At 45.7% G+C, this 20885-nt stretch overlaps 1 protein-coding gene across 1 annotated transcript in view; it reads right to left on the bottom strand.

Moving 5' to 3' along the window:
* The window catches only part of FOXK1 (forkhead box K1), a 138463-nt gene that overhangs the window by 69446 nt on the left and 48132 nt on the right, over nt 1–20885 (bottom strand). Inside the window, exon 3 of the mRNA XM_069733923.1 lies at nt 10125–10278. Within this exon, the coding sequence (XP_069590024.1) occupies nt 10125–10278 (154 nt within the window). The remainder of the gene's footprint in view (nt 1–10124; nt 10279–20885) is intronic.

Raw genomic sequence — 20885 nt, 5'->3', positions numbered from 1 at the left:
TCCTTCTTTGGCACGACGAAGAGGTTTGAGTAGAAACCTTTGAACTTCTCGTGTTCCGGAACTGGAACAATGACCCCACTCTGGCGGAGAGAGTGAATGGCGCAAAGAAGGGCGCGAGACTGAGCTCCCGAACTGGGGAAACGAGAGGGAAAAAAACGAGTTGGAGGAGGAGCAGAGAACTCTATTTTGTAGCCAGACGACACCAGATCCCTAACCCATTCATCGTGAACGACGGAGAGCCAGGCTTGCTGAAAAAGAAGTAGACGTCCGCCTACTCTGGTGGTATCGACTGGCGCCGTTCCCGAGTCATTGTGAAGGGAATCTGGGGGGCCGGGAACCTCTGGTCCTGGGCTGCCTAGGCTTTCCTCGCCAGGATGGATTCGGCCTGTCTGAGCGAGCGGATAGGTCCGATCTGGAAAAACCGGCAGGATTGGACTGGACTGGTACGAAAGGGCCGAAAGCGAAAATATGGCTGGCGCTGGAAGGCCGCCTTGGGCCTCTGTTGGGGAAGGAACTTGCTCTTTCCCCCTGTAGCGTCGGAAATAAGCTGGTCTAGCTTTTCACCAAAAAGACGCCCGCTCTGAAAAGGGAGAGAAATCAGAGATTTTTTAGAGGAGGAATCTGCGCGCCACTCTCTGAGCCAAATAGCCCTTCTGATAGTGATGGCGTTTGAGGCCGCCGATGCTGCGCAATTCGCTGCATCGAGAGATGCGTACATCACGTAATCACCAGCCATGGCAATCTGTTTAGCAAGGTCCGCCATCTCTGACGGGAGATCCTGTTCATGAATGGATTTCGCTAGAGCATCCGCCCAGGAAACCATTGCCTTGGCCACCCAAGCCGCGGCGAAGGAGGGAGATAGGGAAGAACCTGAGGCTTCGTACACTGAGCGAGCTAGGGAATCTAGCTGGCGTTCTGTGGGATTCTTAATCGAAGCGCCATCCGGAACGGATAGGAGCATTTTGGAAGCAAGGCGCGAAACCGGAGGATCTACCAGTGGGGGATCCGTCCAGTCCTTAACGAGATCTGCTGAAAAAGGATACTTCGATACCAGGTCCTTTTTTCCCGTGAAACGCTTATCCGGACGCTCCCTGTGTCGCCTGACTATATCCAGAAAATCTGGGTGAGAGGCGAAAGTCTTATGAGAACGCTTGGTTCTAGTAAAGGAGACTGAGTGGTCCGGAGCAGAATTAGAGTCATCATCCACTTTAAGTGCGTGATTGACTGCCTCAATGAGGGAGTCAACAGTAGATCTAAACTCCAGAGCATCCGGGTCTAAGGATACATCAGACTCATATTCAGAGTCGTGAACGCTACCAGCCCCCAAAGAGGGTGAGCGAGAGGTGGAACTGCCAGAAGCTGACTGGTGTGGAGAGCGCTCAGGAGAGGTAGTACGGATCCGTTTTCTGGATGACCGTGCCTCTTTCCGGAGAGAGCGGCCCCTGCTGGCCGACGATTCCCCTGTTATGGAGGGATCTCTTAACACCTGTAACGGATTGCCCCGTTCCCCAGGAGGGTTCTGAATGGATTTGATGGCATTGGCTAAAAAAATCCACGGACTGCGAAAGTGAGGCGACACACGCGGGGGGACTAGATACGCCGGAGTTGATGGCGGCGGAGGGCTCCTGGGCACATGGGGCATCGCAGGCTGAGCAGAGGGGGGAACTTTGAGGCCGAGGAAGTGGAGCCTGGCAGGTGGTACACGCAGAAAAAAAGGTCGTATGCACCTTAGAGGATTTTTTAGACCTTGACTGGGACATGGTGTACCTAATGCAAAATAGACCACAGGGTCTATAAACTACGGAAGCGAGGGCGGCACTGCAGAGGAGAGGCTGACGTAGTCTCCTTACCCGAGGTCCTGTGTCCCGCAGAAGAAAGGAGACGTAGGAGACGGCCGGCGATCACAGCGCTGCACGTGGGGGAAGCTGCGGCTGAGAGAGCTGGAGCTGTGGCGTGCAGTGAAGAAATCCAAGATGGCCGCCGAGATCAGGGAGAGAGATCTCGCAGGCGGCGAGAAGCGCCAGGACCGGGGGGGGCGGAGCCGCAAGATGACGCTAAAAAGGGGGCGGAGCCTATCGGGATGCGGCCGGCAGCTAGGCCGAAGCCGGGGACTAAATTTGCGGCTTCGGCCCGGCACGCAGCCGCTGAGGACCGGAAGATATGGGGCCCAGAGAAAAGTGTGCCACTGCTAAGAGGGAGCCCTCCGGACCGCAGAAACGCTGACACCCCCCCAGCCCCATAGCCACTTACCCCAATTGTGTCTGGGGTGAAAAGGACGGTGCAGGGGATGGGGAGCCTCCATCCACCAACCCCTGAAAGGGGGGTGGAGAGGAACCGTCCACCACCTGAATCAGCCGCATAAACAGTGGTGATGCAGTGTGGGCTGCACGGACGCCACAGGGAATAGTGCCTCTGTACAGCCGAGGGTGAAACCTGGTGGGCAGGGCAGATGTCCGGCAATAAAAAGCCTGGCTGCAGAAGAGGATACTGGAGGTAAAACACCAGTGCTCGTCTGTACGTAGTGGGGAGATCGGTGCCCGTGAAAGGGCCCGTCGCCCAAAAGGGTCAGCTCAGGCAGTGGCTTCCCACGTCGCTGGAGAGGATACGGAGAGGTGAAACTCCCGTGCTCGCCTGCTGTTGCTTCGGGGGAGATCGGAACATGAAAGAATCCGTCGCCCCCTTCGTCCGGAATAGAAAGATTAAAAATCAGTGTGCCTCCTACGGACACTAAGCTTGAACTGGTTCTCTGGAAGTCAGCATGAGGGTGTATACTGCAGGGGAGGAGCTAACCTTTTTTTGTCTCAGCTTAGTGTCAGCCTCCTAGTGACAGCAGCATAACACCCATGGTCCTGTGTCCCCCAATGTGGCGAAGGAGAAATCAGGTGTGCTGTGAGCGCCGACCACAGGGTGGCGCTCACAGCTACCGGCGATCAGTAACCATAGAGGTCTCAAGGACCTCTATGGTTACAATGTACAAGCATCGCCGACCTCCGAACATGTGACGGGGGTCGGCGATGCCGTCATTTCCGGCCGCATGCGGTAGTTAAATGCCGCTGTCTGCGTTTGACAGCGGCATTTAACTAGTTAATAGATGCGGGCAGATCGCGATTCTGCCCGCTCCTATTACGGGCACATGTCAGCTGTTCAAAACAGCTGACATGTCCCGGCTTTGATGCGGGCTCACCGCCGGAGCCCGCATCAAAGCGGGGCTTCTGACCTCGGACGTACTATCCCGTCCGAGGTCAGAAAGGGGTTAATATGGAGCATCTTATGGGGCCCATCATGAACTGTATGGAGCATTATATGGGGCTCCTGATTCATTATGGATATTCAAAAACACAACCTACTGATGTCTCAATTAATTTTACTTTTATTGGTATCTATTTTTATTTTTGACACTTACCGGTAGCTGCTGCATTTTCCACCCTAGGCTTATACTCGAGTCATTAAGTTTTCCCAGTTTTTTTGTGGCAAAATTAGGGGTCTTGGCTTATACTCTAGTATATACGGTAAATGGTTTGTCGCGCTAATATGCTTATGAATATTGGATAACAAACAGTGGTGGCTATTCAGGGGATACAATTTAACCCCTTTCTGACATATGACGTACTATCCCGTTGAGGTGGGGTGGGCCCGTGTGACCACTGACGGGATAGTATATCATATGCGATCGGCCGCGCTCACGGGGGGAGCGCGGCCGATTGCGGCCGGGTGTCAGCTGCCTATCGCAGCTGACATCCGGCACTATGTGCCAGGAGCGGTCACGGACCGCCCCGGCACATTAACCCCCGGCACACCGCGATCAAACATGATCGCGGTGTGCCGGTGGTATAGGGAAGCATCACGCAGGGAGGGGGCTCCCTGCGGGCTTCCCTGCGACCCCCGCAGCAACGCGATGTGATCGCGTTGCTGCGAGGGTCTCTTGCCTTCCTCCCTGCAGCAAGGCCCGGATCCAAAATGGCCGCGGCATCCGGGTCCTGCAGGGAGGGAGGTGGCTTACCAAGTGCCTGCTCAGAGCAGGCGCTTGGTAAGCCTGCAGCGCTGTATGTCAGATCGGTGATCTGACAGAGTGCTGTGCAAACTGTCAATCACCGATCTGTGATGTTCCCCCCTGGGACAAAGTAAAAAAGTTTAAAAAAAAATTTCCACATGTGTAAGAAAAAAAAAAAAAAAAAATTCCTAAATAAAGAAAAAAAAAATATATTATTCCCATAAATACATTGCTTTATCTAAATTAAAAAAACAAACAATAAAAGTACACATATTTAGTATCGCCGCGTCCGTAACGACCCAACCTATAAAAATGCCCCACTAGTTAACCCCTTCAGTAAACACCGTAAGAAAAAAAAAACGAGGCAAAAAACAACACTTTATTATCATACCGCTGAACAAAAAGTGGAATAACACGCGATCAAAAAGACAGATATAAATAACCATGGTACCGCTGAAAACGTCAAAAAACGAGCCGACATACAGCATCATTAGCAAAAAAATAAAAAAGTTATAGTCCTGAGAATAAAGCGATGCCAAAATAATTATTTTTTCTATAAAATAGTTTTATCGTATAAAAGCGCCAAAACATAAAAAAATGATATAAATGAGATATCGCTGTAATCGTACTGACCCGAAGAATAAAACTGCTTTATCAATTTTACCAAAAGCGGAAAGGTATAAACGCCTCCCCCAAAAGAAATTCATGAATAGCTGGTTTTTGATCATTCTGCCTCACAAAAATCGGAATAAAAAGCGATCAAAAAATGTCACGTGCCCGAAAAGGTTACCATTAAAACGTCAACTCGTCCCGCAAAAAACAAGACCTCACATGACTCTGTGGACCAAAATATGGAAAAATTATAGCTCTCAAAATGTGGTAACGCAAAAAAATATTTTTTGCAATAAAAAGCGTCAGTGTGTGACGGCTGCCAATCATAAAAATCCGCTAAATAACCCGCTATAAAAGTAAATTAAACCCCCCTTCATCACCCCCTTAGTTAGGGAAAAATTAAAAAAATGTATTTATTTCCATTTTCCCATTAGGGTTAGGGCTAGGGTTATTGCTAGGGTTAGGGCTAGGGTTATTCCTAGGGTTAGGGCTAGGGTTGGGGTTAGGGTTAAGGCTACAGTTAGGGTTGGGGCTAAAGTTAGGGTTTGGATTCCATTTACGGTTGGGAATAGGTTTGGGATTAGGGTTAGGGGTGTGTCAGTGTTAGGGGTGTGGCTAGGGTTATTGTTGGGGTTAGGGTTAGGGGTGTGTTTGGATTAGGGTTTCAGTTATAATTGGGGGGTTTCCACTGTTTAGGCACATCAGGGGCTCTCCAAACGCGACATGGCGTCCGATCTCAATTCCAGCCAATTCTGCGTTGAAAAAGTAAAACAGTGCTCCTTCCCTTCCGAGCTCTCCCGTGTGCCCAAACAGGGGTTTACCCCAACATATGGGGTATCCGCATACTCAGGACAAATTGGACAACAACTTTTGGGGTCCAATTTCTCCTGTTACTCTTGGGAACATACAAAACTGGGGGCTAGAATATAATTTTTGTGGAAAACAAAAGATTTTTTATTTTCACGGCTCTGCGTTATAAACTGTAGTGAAACACTTGGGGGTTCAAAGTTCTCACGACACATCTAGATAAGTTCATTGGGGGGTCTACTTTCCAACATGGGGTCAATTGTGGGGAGTTTCTACTGTTTAGGTACATTAGGGGCTCTGCAAACGCAATGTGACGCCTGCAGACCATTCCATCTAAGTCTGCATTCCAAATGGCGCTCCTTCCCTTCCGAGCTCTGCCATGCGCCCAAACGGTGGTTTCCCCCCACATATGGGGTATCAGCGTACTCAGGATAAATTGGACAACAACTTTTGGGGTCCAATTTCTCCTGTTACCCTTGGGAAAATACAAAACTGTGGGCTAAAAAATAATTTTTTGGGGAAAAAATTTTTGTTTTATTTTTACGGTTCTGCATTATAAACTTCTGTGAAGCACTTGGTGGGTCAAAGTACTCACCACACATCTAGATAAGTTCCTTAGTGGGTCTACTTTCCAAAATGGTGTCACTTGTGGGGGGTTTCAATGTTTAGGCACATCAGGGGCTCTCCAAACGCAACATGGCGTCCCATCTCAATTCCTGTCAATTTTGCATTGAAAAGTCAAATGGTGCTCCTTCGCTTCCGAGCTCTGTCATGCGCCCAAACAGTGGTTTACCCCCACATATGGGGTATCGGCGTACTCAGGACAAATTGTACAACTTTTAGGGTCCATTTTCTCCTGTTACTCTTGGTAAAATAAAACAAATTGGCGCTGAAGTAAATTTTTAATGAAAAAAAGTTAAATGTTCATTTTTATTTAACCCCTTCACGACATGCGCCGTACATCTACTGCGCATGCCGTGAATCCCCCTTTGATATGGGCTCCGGCGGTGAGCCCACATCAAAGTCGCGACATGTCAGCTGTTTTGTACAGCTGACATGTGCGCGCAATAGCGGCGGGTGAAATCGCTATTCACCCGCCGCTATTAACCTGTTAAATGCCGCTGTCAAACACACTTGCCACTTTTGGACCACACTGTCGAGCCAGCTTTTTCCAAGCAGCCATAAGGCATCAAGCCTGAACGGTTTCAGCAGCAGGGTAGGTTACAAGCCACATGTTAATTACTGAGTATTGTGTTTTATACATGTGTAAGCTTGTAGATTTACAATCTGAGCATCTGATAAACTCAAGCCTCACCAGATTTACTGTACTCCTAAAGTACCTACTAGTACACACTGAACATCTGTGTTACACTTTCATTGCAACTATTTTGGAACAAGTGGTGAATACGAAGTACTTAAATTGTATCCCCTGAATAGCCACCCGTTTGTTTGTTATCCAATACACAAGCATATTAGCGCGACAAACCATTTATTTTTATTTTTTGTTTGTTGAACCACTGGATTTGTCATACAGAATCTGAAGTTTGTCTGCAGGTTATTGCTTTCCTGTTTCCCCTATATTATTTCCACAGTGAGGGCGCTAGTGTCATTTGTGTTAGTATTTTTTAAGTGCGAAAAGTGTACAGTAGAAGATTGGAAACGGGTGACTTGGAGCGATGACACAAAAGTCAATAGACTAGACTCAGAAAGGTGCAAATGGTTTGAAAGAAACAATGGAAAAAGGGGCTAATGGATAGAGAAATTGAAGGAAATGTGAGGTTTGGTGGAAGAAGCCTGATGATATGGGGTTGTTTCACAGCGAAAGGCATTGGAAACTTGACCAGGATCAATGGTGATCTCAATGCTGAGCTATATCCTACAAGATGTACTCTCAAGTACTATGGTTCAATGACAATGAAGTAGAGGTGCTGGATTGGCCCTCACAGTCCTCAGACCTCAACCCAATCAAACACTTATTAGTATAATTGAAGAAAAACTGTGTACATACCCAAGAGGGTCGACCAGTGTGCACCAACTTTGGGAATGTGTAGAAGAAACCGGAGATCAAATTTCAGTTGACACATGTTTGAATCTGATTGAGAGCATGCCCAGAAGGATTCAGACAGTGTTAAAAGCCAAAGGTGGATTTACAAAATACTAACGAAATAATAAAAATTAAAATTTAGATCTTTCGGAGCAAAACAGTAACAATGCAGTGACATGAGAAGAATCTGCATAACTAATCATATGCTAAATAGCTGCAAGTCAAATTTAAGTAGGAGATATCCAAGATGATTGTGGTATTCTACATTTATGCTGTTAGTTCGATTAGGGTCAATTTATGCTGCATATCATTTTCATTCACACAAAATATCAAAACTTGCAAAAAATAAAATCTTATTTTTCTTCTTTTTTTTGCATTGCCATCTTCTGAGAGCCATAACATTTTTTTCTTTTCTGCTAACAGGGCTAAAGAAGAGCTTATTTAATTGTGAGGTGAGAACATATTCATTGCTACATTCCTGGAAAGCATGCAACTTTTTAATTATTTTGATTCCATTTTTAAGAAACTGAATACACTAAATCAGCAGTTTTGATATGCATTTTTTTTTAGTACCTTTAATATCGGAGAGCCAACCCAGAGGCCATTGTTAGGCCTCTGTTGGCCAGAGCAATTAATTGTTGATAATGGGACAAGAGGTAGCGATGGCATAGCAGAGGGACCCTCCTCCATCAAACTCCTTACATTCCACAGTCTCCGTTGACAGCGGCATGTAAGGAGTTAAGGGAGCGGCTTCAGTCCTTCCACCGTGTTCAATTTATGCTGCGGTGTCCCTGCTTACAGTAGGAAAAGAGTGGGGTGAGAGAATGGGAGTTCTGGGATCACGATCGTGGGGGAAACCAACAGGGTTTGTTACACGTTCTATATTACAATAGAACAAGAAAAGTTGAAGTTTATAAAAATCCATATATATTAATAACTAAATATGATAAACTGTTACAAAAGTTCACAAAATGAAGCAGAAAAGTGTGAAGACAGGAGTGCTACAGCCGCTAGCTGCCTGTGCACCTCTAAATATTCCTCCCATCTCTTCATCTTGTGTTGCAGCCTTCTCACATTTCTGCGTACTTCAGGACTGTCGTTCAGCACATGTTGTCACTTCGGTAACATTAGGCGAGTGTGCAGTAATAAAGCCAGTGTCAGAGGAGGTTATACAACGCCAGACGTCTGAATCATGGCTAAATAACTAAAGCACGCACTTCAGCAAGCAATTTCACCTGCAATAAATATATCATCACTACAAATCTTCCCACATTCATTCCCACAAAACGTTTCATTGCCTACACTGGTGTGAACGTACATGTAGCGTAGTGTAAGTGCGGTAATATAGTTACTGATCACAGTCTTTCCCGGTTTTCAGCGCTGCTCTGGTCCTCTTCTCCGTCATAAGATTTCTATTCCGAATTGCCAAATCATAATGGAGTCTGTGTGTGAGCCGGGAGTTGCTATTACAATTTAAACGGAATCTGTCACCCCATTTTTGGTCTATAAGCTGCGGCCACCGGCATCAAGGGCTTATCTACAGCATTCTATAATGCGGTAGATAAGCCCCCAATGTAACCTGAAAGATAAAGAGGTTATATTATACTCACCCAGGGGCAGTCCCGCTGCGGTCCGGGTCTTATGGGTGTCACAGGTCCGGGGTCGTCATCCTCCTTGCTTCATGTCGCGGCTCCTGATTTGACTTGTTGAGGGCAGAATAAAGTACTGCAGTGCGCAGGCGTCTGGCCTCTTTGACCTTTCCCGGCGCCTGCGCACTGCCCTCAACAGGGCAGATAAAGTACACCTGCGCCAGAGCCGAGGCAGGAAGCAAGGAAGAGGACATCATCGCATGAAGATGGGAGGCTCCAGACCCGATGCGCGATGCCCATCGGACCAGACCGCCCCTGGGTGAGTATAATCTAACTTGTTTTTCTTATCTTTCAGGTTACATAGGGGGCTTATCTACAGCATTATAGAATGCTGTAGATAAGCCCCTGATGGCCGCAGCTCATAGGCGAAAAATGGGGTGACAGATTCCCTTTAAGGCCATGTGCACATGTTCAATTTTTTTCACGTTTTTTGGCGCTAAAAACGCTATAAAAACTCATTAAAAACGCATACATTATGCATTCTATCATTTAGAATGCATTCTGCATGTTTTGTGCACATGGATGCGTTTTTTTCCGCGAAAAAAACGCATCGCGGTAAAAAAATGAGCATGTTCATTTTTTTGCGGATTTTCTGCGTTTTTCCCGCAATTCTATGCATTTGGGAAAAAACGCACAAAAAACGCATCAAAAACGCGTCAAATATCGCGGTAAAAACGCATGCGGATTTCTGGCAGAAATGTCCGGGTTTTGTCAGGAAAATTTCTGCAAGAAATCCTGACGTGTGCACATACCCTCAGTCTATGGAGCGTCAGACTTACATCTAATTACATTGTAAAAGTGACTTCTGGCTCACACATTAAGCCAAGTGCGATCCAACAAGTCAAAATAACCGCCACAGTATGTGACCATATTTACACGACTTGTACATTTACACAGGTTTAGACAATAAATGTTTTGTGATAATATTTCTATATGTGGAAATTACTTATCAAAACCAGAGCCATGAAGTCTGTATGTCTGTGTGTTGTCACCGATGACTTTATTAATGATTGGTACATACTTTGGGACTGTCTCCTCCAGATGCTTCCGCTTGTTGGTCTGTTGCAGCTTTCGCACATTCCGCTACCAGCTTTAACTCTGATGCAATGTTATGTATGAAATGTAAACCTGAAGATCCAGCCCCGCGAGGACTAGCAGGACAGGAATTGGGAACACTAAAAATGGAAAAGGTTTTATTAACAAAAGATACTTTTGAACAGAAGAACAGTCAGAGCTTCATATCAATAGTTTAACTTTACAAGGTCATCCGGGCAATTATAGTCTTATGTAGTATGAACTATGACGTAAAAAAGTGAGCATATACATCGAGTGAAATAAGTATTAAACATGACACATATTTTTCTAAAGGTGCTATTACATAAAATTTTCATGAAATGTTGGTAACAACCCATTCAATCCACACAGGCAAAGAAATCAAACCATAGATTTCCATAAATTAAGTTATGTGTAATAATGAGAAATGACATAGGGAAAAAAGTATTGAACACATGAAGAGAGAGAGGTGCATAAAAGCCATGGAAAGTCATGATACCAGCTGAAGTCTATCAGAAATTAGAAAGCAATTCTGCAATCTAGAAAAAATAATATCAGCTGGTTCAACTGATGGCCTATAAAAAGTGTCACACAAGGAACATTTCATGATGGGTAAAACCAGCGAGCTGTTTCAAGACCTTTGCAACCTTATTGTTGCAAAATATAATGATGGCATTGGTTAAAGAAACATTTCTAAACTACTTAAGGTTTCAGTGAGCACTGTTGATGCCATAATCTAGAAGAGGAAAGAACATAATTTCACCATGAACCAGTCATGACCAGGTGCTCCCCGTGAGAATTTTAGAGGAGTGAAAATTATTATCAGAAGAGTTTAAGATTTAAAGGTTTTAAGATAGCTGTCCTACGAACAATCGTTAAGGTTCCCCATACACAGGAGTGCTCAGCTTGGCCGAGTATCATTTGTATTGAATGCAGAGAGAGGATAAAGCAGGTGCGAGACTCTCCTGGAAGTGACTTATCACACCTTAAAACATTGTAATTGGTGGATTCAGCCAACTTTCATGTATAGTGTTAAACCCCTTAATCCCATATGATGTACTATCCCGTCGAGGTGGCCTGGGACTTAATTCCCAGTGACGGGATAGTACGTCATATGCAATCAGCCGCGCTCACGGGGGGAGCACGGCCGATCGTGGCCGGGTGTCAGCTGACTATCGCAGCTGACATCCGGCACTATGTGCCAGGAGCAGTCACGGACCGCTCCTCGCACATTAACCCCCGAAACACTGAGATCAAACATGATCGCAGTGTTCCAGCCGTATAGGGAAGCATCGCGCAGGTAGGGGGCTCCCTGCGGGCTTCCCTGAGACCCTCGGTACAAGGCGATGTGCTCACCTTGTACCGAGCGTCTCCTCCCTGCAGGCTCCGGATCCAAAATCGCTGCGGAGCTACTTCCGAGTCCTGCAGGGAGGTGGCTTACAAGTGCCTGCTCAGAGCAGGCGCTGGTAAGCCTCCAGCCCTGCATGTCAGATCGCTGATCTGAGACCGGGCTGTGCAAAGCGTCAGATCAGCGATCTGACCCTATAGTGTGATGTCCCCCCTGGGACAACGTTATAAAGTAAAAAAAAAAAAAATATTTAGATGTGTAAAAAAAAAATAATTTTTTTTTTAAAAATTCCTAAATAAAAAAAATATATATATTGTTCCCATAAATACATTTCTTTATCTAAATAATAATAAAAAAAATAAAAGTACACATATTTAGTATCGCCACGTCCGTAACAACCCCACCTATAAAACTGTCCCACTAGTTAACCCCTTCAGTGAACACCGTAAAAAAAAAAAAAAAAAAAAAAAAGAGGCAAAAAACAACGCTTTATTCTCATACCGCCTAACAAAAAGTGGAATAACACGCAATCAAAAAGACGGATATAAATAACCATGGTACCGCTGAAAACGTCATCTTGTCCCGCAAAAAACGAGCCACGATTCAACATCATCAGCGAAAAAGTAAAAAAGTTACAGTCCTCAGAATAATAATAATCTTTATTTATATAGCGCCAACATATTCCGCAGCGCTTTACAGTTTAACCCCTTAGCGACCGCCGATACGCCTTTTAACGGCGGCCGCTAAGGGTACTTAAACCACAGCGCCGTTAATTAACGGCGCTGTGGAAAAAGTAAAAAGCGCCCCCCAGAGACCGATTTTCTCCGGGATCTCGGCTGCCGGGGGTAGCCGAGACCCCAGAGAACATGATTCGGGGGGTTTTTAACCCACCCCGCATTTGCGATCGCCGGTAATTAACAGTTTACCGGCGATCGCAAAAAAAAAAAAAAAAAAGTAAAGTAAAGTGTAATTCTCTGTCCTCTGATGTGATCGCACATCAGAGGACAGAGAAATAGGGGGATTCGGGGACCCTATCATACTCACCTGTGTCCCTGGATCCTCTTCCTGCTCCTCCTGGCCGCCGGCAGAAGAAAATGGCGGGCGCATGCCCAGTGCGCCCGCCATCTGTCTCCATCTGCCGGCCGGCAGGAGAACAGCAGTTGGGGCTAAAATTAGGGTTAGGGGTAGGGTTAGGGGTAGGGTTAGGTTAGGGTTAGGGGTAGGGTTAGGGCTGGAGCTAGGGTTAGGGTTGGGGCTAAATTTAGGGTTAGGGTTGGGGCTAAATTTAGGGTTAGGCTTCTTTCACACTTACGTCGGCCCGACATACCGACGCACGTTGTGAAAATTGTGCACAACGTGGGCAGCAGCTGTAGTTTTTCAACGCATCCGCTGCCCAATCTATGTCCTGGGGAGGAGGGGGCGGAGTTACGGCCACGCATGCGCGGTCAGAAATGGCGGATGCGACGTACAAAAAAAACGTTTCATTGAACGTTTTTTTGTGCCGACGCTCCGCCAAAACACAACTGATCCAGTGCACGACGGACGCGACGTGTGGCCATCCGTCACGATCCGTCGGCAATACAAGTCTATGGGCAAAAAACGCATCCTGCGGGCACATTTGCAGGATCCTTTTCTTGTCCAAAACGACGGATTGCGACGGAATGCCAAACGACGCAAGTGTGAAAGTAGCCTTAGGGCTAGGGTTAGGGTTGGGGCTAAAGTTAGGGCTAGGGTTGGGGCTAAAGTTAGGGTTAGAGCTGGGATTAGGGTTAGGGTTTGGATTAGGGTTGGTATTAGGGTTAGGGTTGGCATTAGGGTTACGCTTGGGATTAGGGTTAGGTTTGGGATTAGGGTTAAGGTTGTGATTAGGGGTGTATTGGGATTAGGGTTAGGTTTGAGGTTAGGGTTGAGATTAGGATTAGGGGTGTGTTGGATTTAGGGTTTTGGTTAGGGTTATGGTTAGGGTTGACATTAGGGTTGTTTTGGGGTAAGGGTTGTGATTATGGTTAGGGTTAGTGATTAGGATTATGGATCAGGTTGGGATTAGGGTTAGGGGTGTGTTGGGGTTAGGGTTGGAGCTAGAATTGGGGGGTTTCCACTGTTTAGGTACATCAGGGGGTCTCCAAACACGACAGCCAATTTTGCGCTCAAAAAGTCAAATGGTGCTCCCTCCCTTCTGAGCTCTGCCGTGCGCCCAAACAGTGGGTTACCCCCACATATGGGGCATCAGCGTACTCGGGATAAATTGGACAACAACTTCTGGGGTCCAATTTCTCTTGTTACCCTTGTGAAAATAAAAACTTGGGGGCTACAATATCTTTTTTGTGAAAAAAAAATATTTTTTATTTTCACGACTCTGCATTCTAAACTTCTGTGAAGCACTTGGGCATTCAAAGTTCTCACCACACATCTAGATAAGTTCCTCGGGGGGTCTAGTTTCCAAAATGGGGTCACTTGTGGGGGGTTACTACAGTTTAGGTATATCAGGTGCTCTTCAATCGCAACATAATGCCCACAGACCATTCTATCAAAGTCTGCATTCCAAAAAGGCGCTCCTTCCCTTCCGAGCTCTGCCGTGCGCACAAACAGTGGTTTACCCCCACATATCGCGCATCAGCGTACTCGGGATAAATTGGACAACAACTATTGCAGTCCAATTTCTCCTGTTACCCTTGTGAAAATAAAAACTTGGGGGTTACAATATCTTTTTTGTGGAAAAAAAAATATTTTTTATTTTCACGACTCTGCATTATAAACTTCTGTGAAGCACTTGGGCATTCAAGGTTCTCACCACACATCTAGATAAGTTCCATGGGGGGTCTAGTTTCCAAAATGGGGTCACTTGTGGGGGATTTCTACTGTTTAGGCACATCAGGGGCTCTCCAAACGCGACATGGCGTCCGATCTCAAATCCAGCCAATTCTACATTGAAAAAGTAAAACGGCACTCTTTCTCTTCCAAGCTCTGCGGTGCGCCCAAACAGTGGTTTACCCCCACATATTGGGTATCAGCGTACTCAGGAGAAATTGCACAACAACTTTTGTGGTCTAATTTCTCCTGTTACCCTTGTGAAAATAAAAATTTGTGGGCAAAAAGATCATTTTTGTAGAAAAAATTTGATTTTTTTTTTCACGGCTCTACATTATAAACTTCTGTGAAGCACATGTGGGTTCAAAGTGCTCGCCACACATCTAGATATGTTCCTTAAGGGGTCTAGTTTCCAAAATGGGGTCACTTGTGGGGGGTTTCCACTGTTTAGGCACATCAGGGGCTCTCCAAACGCGACATGGCGTCCAATCTCAATTCCAGCCAATTCTACATTGAAAAAGTAAAACGGCGCTCCTTCACTTCTAAGTTCTGCGGTGCGCCCAAAAAGTGGTTTACCCCCACATATGGGGTATTGGCGTATTCAGGAGAAATTGCATAACAAAATTTATGGTTACATTTCTGTTTTTACACTTGTGAAAATAAAAAAAATGGTTCTGAATTAAGATGTTTGCAAAAAAAAGTTAAATGTTCATTTTTTCCTTCCACATTGTTTCAGTTACTGTGAAGCACGTAAAGGGTTAATAAACTTCTTGAATGTGGTTTTGAGCACCTTGAGGGGTGCAGTTTTTTGAATGGTGTCACACTTGGGTATTTTCTATCATATAGACCCCTCAAAATGACTTCAAATGTGATGTGGTCCCTAAAAAAAAATGGTGTTGTAAAAATGAGAAATTGCTGGTCAACTTTTAACCCTTATAACTCCCTAACAAAAAAAAATTTTGTTTCCAAAATTGTGCTGATGTAAAGATGACATGTGGGAAATGTTATTTATTAACTATTTTTCGTGACATATCTCTCTGATTTAAGGGCATAAAAATACAAAGTTTGAAAATTGCAAAATTTTAAAAATTTTCGCCATATTTCCGTTTTTTTTCATAAATAATCGCAAGTAATATCGAAGAAATGTTACCACTAACATGAAGTACAATATGTCACGAAAAAACAATCTCAGAATCAGTGGGATCCGTTGAAGCGTTCCAGAGTTATAACCTCTTAAAGTGACAGTGGTCAGAATTGCAAAAATTGGCCTGGTCATTAAGTACCAAATTGGCTCTGTCACTAAGGGGCAGTAGCGTAGCTGCTGGGGGGGGGGCAGAGGGGGCCATTGCCCCAGGCCCAGTCACCTGAAGGGGCCCACCGGGAGATCCACTGCCGAGTCTGAGGTGTCAGGGAGAGAGCAGCACAATGCCGGCTGCAGAGCCCCCCTCCATGCAGAGTGCGATGTGGTCTCACCCGAGGAGTCTCTTCCTGGCTGGCAGCAGCAGATGCAGTTACTTACTTTCTGGCTGTGCACGCTTGGTTTGGCTGAGGCACGCTGGGTCCTAGTGCCCTCCGTGCATCTATCTGGACACTTCCTGGTTCTTCTCACTGCCTGAAAACTTCATCAGTAAGTGGGGATGGAGTTTATTAGAGTAATTCGGTTTAGGCATATCATGGTCACTGTGGGGGTGAATGTGAGAGGATTGTGGTATTGTTGGGGCTGAAGTGGGAGAGGAGGACAGGGCACTGTGGGGTAAATGTGAAACAATGGGGGCTATTGTGGGTGTGCAGGGGGACAGGGCACTGTGGGGGTAAATGAGAGAGGGTGGTGGTATTGTGGGAGGGAGACAGGGCACTGTGGGGGTAAATGGGAGAGTTTGAGGGTATTGTGAAGGCTGACGTGGTGAGGGGGCACTGGGGGGCTGATTATTATTATACTGTTTAATGTTATGAGATATTCACTCTATCATATGTGAGGGTATGTGTCCTCGAGGTGTATTGGCAGCACTTTGGACGCAGCAGATACCCCGCTCCGCCTAAAGCGCTGCCCCCTGTTATACGCACGGTGATTCTGCATATACCGTATATACTCGAGTATAAGCCGAGATTTTCAGCCCAAATTTTTGGGCTGAAAGTGCCCCTCTCGGCTTATACTCGAGTCAAGGTGGGTGGCAGGGTCGGCGGGTGAGGGGGAGAGGGCGCTGAGGTATACTTACCTAGTCCCAGCGATCCTGGCGCTGTCCCTGCCATCCCACGGTCTTCTGTGCTGCAGCTTCTTCCCCTCTTCAGCGGTCACGTGGGACCGCTCAGTAGAGAAATGAATAAGCGGCTCCACCTCCCATAGGGGTGGAGCCGCCTATTCATTTCTCTAATCAGCGGTGCCGGTGACCGCTGATAGAGGAAGAGGCTGCGGCACAGAAGACCGTGGGACGGCAGGGGGAGCCGGACATCGGGACCAGGTAAATATGTAATATTCACCTGTCCGCGTTCCAGCCGCCGGGCGCCGCTCCATCTTCCCGGCGTCTATCTGTGCTCTGACTGTTCAGGTCAGAGGGCGCGATGACGCATATAGTGTGCGCGGCGCCCTCTGCTTGATCAGTCAGAGCGGGGAGACGCCGGGACCGGACGCTGGGAGCTGCAAGCAAGAAAGGTGAGTATGGCTTTTTTTTTTTTTTTATTGCAGCAGCAGCGGCGGAACAGATTTATACCGAGCATCTATGGGGCAGTATGAACGGTGCAGAGCACTATATGGGGCAGATATGGAGCAATATGAACAGTGCAGAGCACTATATGGGGCAGATATGGGGCAATATGAACGGTGCAGAGCACGATATGGGGCAATATGAACAGTGCAGAGCACGATATGGGGCAATATGAACAGTGCAGAGCACTATATGGGGCAGATATGGGGCAATATGAACAGTGCAGAGCACTATATGGGGCAGATATGGGGCAATATGAACAGTGCAGAGCACTATATGGGGCAGATATGGGGCAATATGAACGGTGCAGAGCACTATATGGCAGAGCTATGGGGAAATATGAATGGTGCAGAGCACTATATGGCAGAGCTATGGGGAAATATGAACGGTGCAGAGCACTATATGGCACAGCTATGGGGCAATAATGATCTATTTTTATTTTTGAAATTCACCGATAAATGCTGCATTTCCACCCTAGGCTTATACTCGAGTCAATAAGTTTTCCCAGTTTTTTGTGGCAAAATTAGGGGGGTCGGCTTATACTCGGGTCGGCTTATACGGTATTCATTGAACACAGGTGGAATCACCGCATCCTATTCATAGACTGTTTTATCTATCTTGTGGAGACGGAGCATCTCCACAAGATCAATAGACATGCTGCTGTCTAGAAAAACGCGCCACATGTCCGGTTACGCAGGTCTGCCACCTGCGTCTATGTACACATAGTGGAGACGGGATTTTTTTAAAATCCCCTCCACTATACTGTAACATCTGGAAGCTGCGGTTTCGGCGCTGCGGATGTACACAGCGTCCAATCCCCAGCAAAGCCCCAAGCAATACGCCCCTTGGAAACATACCCTAATAGTTGCTGTCTTGGGGGCTGGAGATGGGGAGGTCGGGGGTTTTTTATTATTGCGAGCTAGGTCTTTTATAAGTATTAGTAAAACAAGCATAGCAAAGAAGGTTAATATTACTATAACAAGGATAAGTATTAGCATAAGGGCGCAGACAGACACTGTATAACTCATGCGACGATCGCATTGCAATCTTCGGACTGGCCCTGACACCTCTCCTGACAGCGTGATAAATTACTATGTAACTGTCAGCCTCAGGTCAGGAGAGCCGACGGTCAGTCCGAGGATTGCGATGTGATCCTCACATGAGAAATATGTCCGTCTGTCTGCCCCCTAACAAGTATAACAATACAGTAACCACGGGCTGCATTCTATGTTATAAGAATAAATTGCTTATAATTAAATTATTAAAGGGAACCTGTCACACCACCCAGGCATATTAACCCCTTAGTGACAGAGCCAATTTGGTACTTAATGACCAGGCCAATTTTTGCAATTCTGACCACTGTCACTTTATGAGGTTATAACTCTGGAACGCTTCAACGGATCCCGCTGATTCTGAGATTGTTTTTTCGTGACATATTGTACTTCATGTTAGTGGTAACATTTCTTCGATATTACTTGCGATTATTTATGAAAAAAACGGAAATATGGCAAACATTTTTAAAATTTTGCAATTTTCAAACTTTGTATTTTTATGCCCTTAAATCAGAGAGATATGTCACGAAAAATAGTTAATAAATAACATTTCCCACATGTCTACTTTACATCAGCACAATTTTGGAAACAAAATTTTTTTTTTTGTTAGGGAGTTAAGGGTTAAAAGTTGACCAGCAATTTCTCATTTTTACAACACCATTTTTTTTTAGGGACCACATCACATTTGAAGTCATTTTGAGGGGTCTATATGATAGAAAATAATGAAGTGTGACACCATTCTAAAAACTACACCCCTCAAGGTTCTCAAAACCACATTCAAGAAGTTTATTAACCCTTTACGTGCTTCACAGGAACTGAAACAATGTGGAAGGAAAAAATGAACATTTAACTTTTTTTTGCAAACATCTTAATTCAGAACCATTTTTTTTATTTTCACAAGTGTAAAAACAGAAATGTAACCATAAATTTTGTTAGGCAATTTCTCCTGAATACGCCAATACCCCATATGTGGGGGTAAACCACTTTTTGGGCGCACCGCAGAACTTAGAAGTGAAGGAGCGCCGTTTGACTTTTTCAATGCAGAATTGGCTGGAATTGAGATCGGACGCCATGTCACGTTTAGAGAGCCCCTGATGTGCCTAAACAGTGGAAACTCCCCACAAGTGACACCATTTTGGAAGCTAGACCCCTTAAGGAACTTATCTAGATGTGTGGTGAGTACTTTGAACCCCCAAGTGCTTCACAGAAGTTTATAATGTAGAGCCGTGAAAAAAAAAATCAAATTTTTTCTACAAAAATGATCTTTTTGCCCACAAATTTTTATTTTCACAAGGGTAACAGGAGAAATTAGACCAGAAAAGTTGTTGTGCAATTTCTCCTGAGTACGTCGATACCCAATATGTGGGGGTAAACCACTGTTTGGGCGCACCGCAGAGCTTGGAAGAGAAAGAGTGCCGTTTTACTTTTTCAATGTAGAATTGGCTGGATTTGAGATCGGACGCCATGTCGCGTTTGGAGAGCCCCTGATGTGCCTAAACAGTAGAAATCCCCCACAAGTGACCCCATTTTGGAAACTAGACCCCCCATGGAACTTATCTAGATGTGTGGTGAGAACCTTGAATGCCCAAGTGCTTCACAGAAGTTTATAATGCAGAGCCGTGAAAATAAAAAATATTTTTTTTTTCCACAAAAAAGATTTTTTAGCCCCCAAGTTTTTATTTTCACAAGGGTAACAAGAGAAATTGGACTCCAAAAGTTGTTGTCCAATTTGTCCTGAGTATACTGGTACCCCATATGTGGGGGTAAACCACTGTTTGGGCGCACGGCAGAGCTCGGAAGGGAAGGAGCGCCGTTTTGGAATGCAGACTTTGATAGAATGGTCTGCGGGTATTATGTTGCGTTTGCAGAGCCCCTGATGTACCTAACCAGTAGAAACCCTCCACAAGTGACCCCATTTTGGAAACTAGACCCCCCAAGGAACTTATCTAGATGTGTGGTGAGAACTTTGAATGCCCAAGTGCTTCACAGAAGTTTAGAATGCAGAGTCGTGAAAATAAAAAATATTTTTTTTTTCCACAAAAAAGATATTGTAGCCTCCAAGTTTTTATTTTCACAAGGGTAACAGGAGAAATTGGACTGCAATAGTTGTTGTCCAATTTATCCCGAGTACGCTGATGCGCCATATGTGGGGGTAAACCACTGTTTGGGCGCACGGCAGAGCTCAGAAGGGAGGGAGCACCATTTGACTTTTTGAGCGCAGAATTGGCTGTCGTGTTTGGAGACCCCCTGATGTACCTAAACAGTGGAAACCCCCCAATTCTAGCTCCAACCCTAACCCCAACACACCCCTAACCCTAATCCCAACCTGATCCATAATCCTAATCACTAACCCTAACCATAATCACAACCCTTACCCCAAAACAACCCTAATGTCAACCCTAACCATAACCCTAATCAAAACCCTAAATCCAACACACCCCTAATCCTAATCTCAACCCTAACCTCAAACCTAACCCTAATCCCAATACACCCCTAATCACAACCCTAACCTTAACCCTAATCCCAAACCTAACCCTAATCCCAAGCGTAACCCTAATGCCAACCCTAACCCTAATACCAACCCTAATCCAAACCCTAACCCTAATCCCAGCTCTAACCCTAACTTTAGCCCCAACCCTAGCCCTAACTTTAGCCCCAACCCTAACCCTAAGGCTACTTTCACACTTGCGTCGTTTGGCATTCCGTCGCAATCCGTCGTTTTGGACAAGAAACGGATCCTGCAAATGTGCCCGCAGGATGCGTTTTTTGCCCATAGACTTGTATTGCCGACGGATCGTGACGGATGGCCACATGTCGCG

This window comes from Ranitomeya imitator, chromosome 7, assembly GCF_032444005.1.
Source record: "Ranitomeya imitator isolate aRanImi1 chromosome 7, aRanImi1.pri, whole genome shotgun sequence".
NCBI classification, from domain to species: domain Eukaryota; kingdom Metazoa; phylum Chordata; class Amphibia; order Anura; family Dendrobatidae; genus Ranitomeya; species Ranitomeya imitator.
Note: the sequence above shows the minus strand (reverse complement) of the source record. Positions and strands in the feature narration are given on the sequence as shown.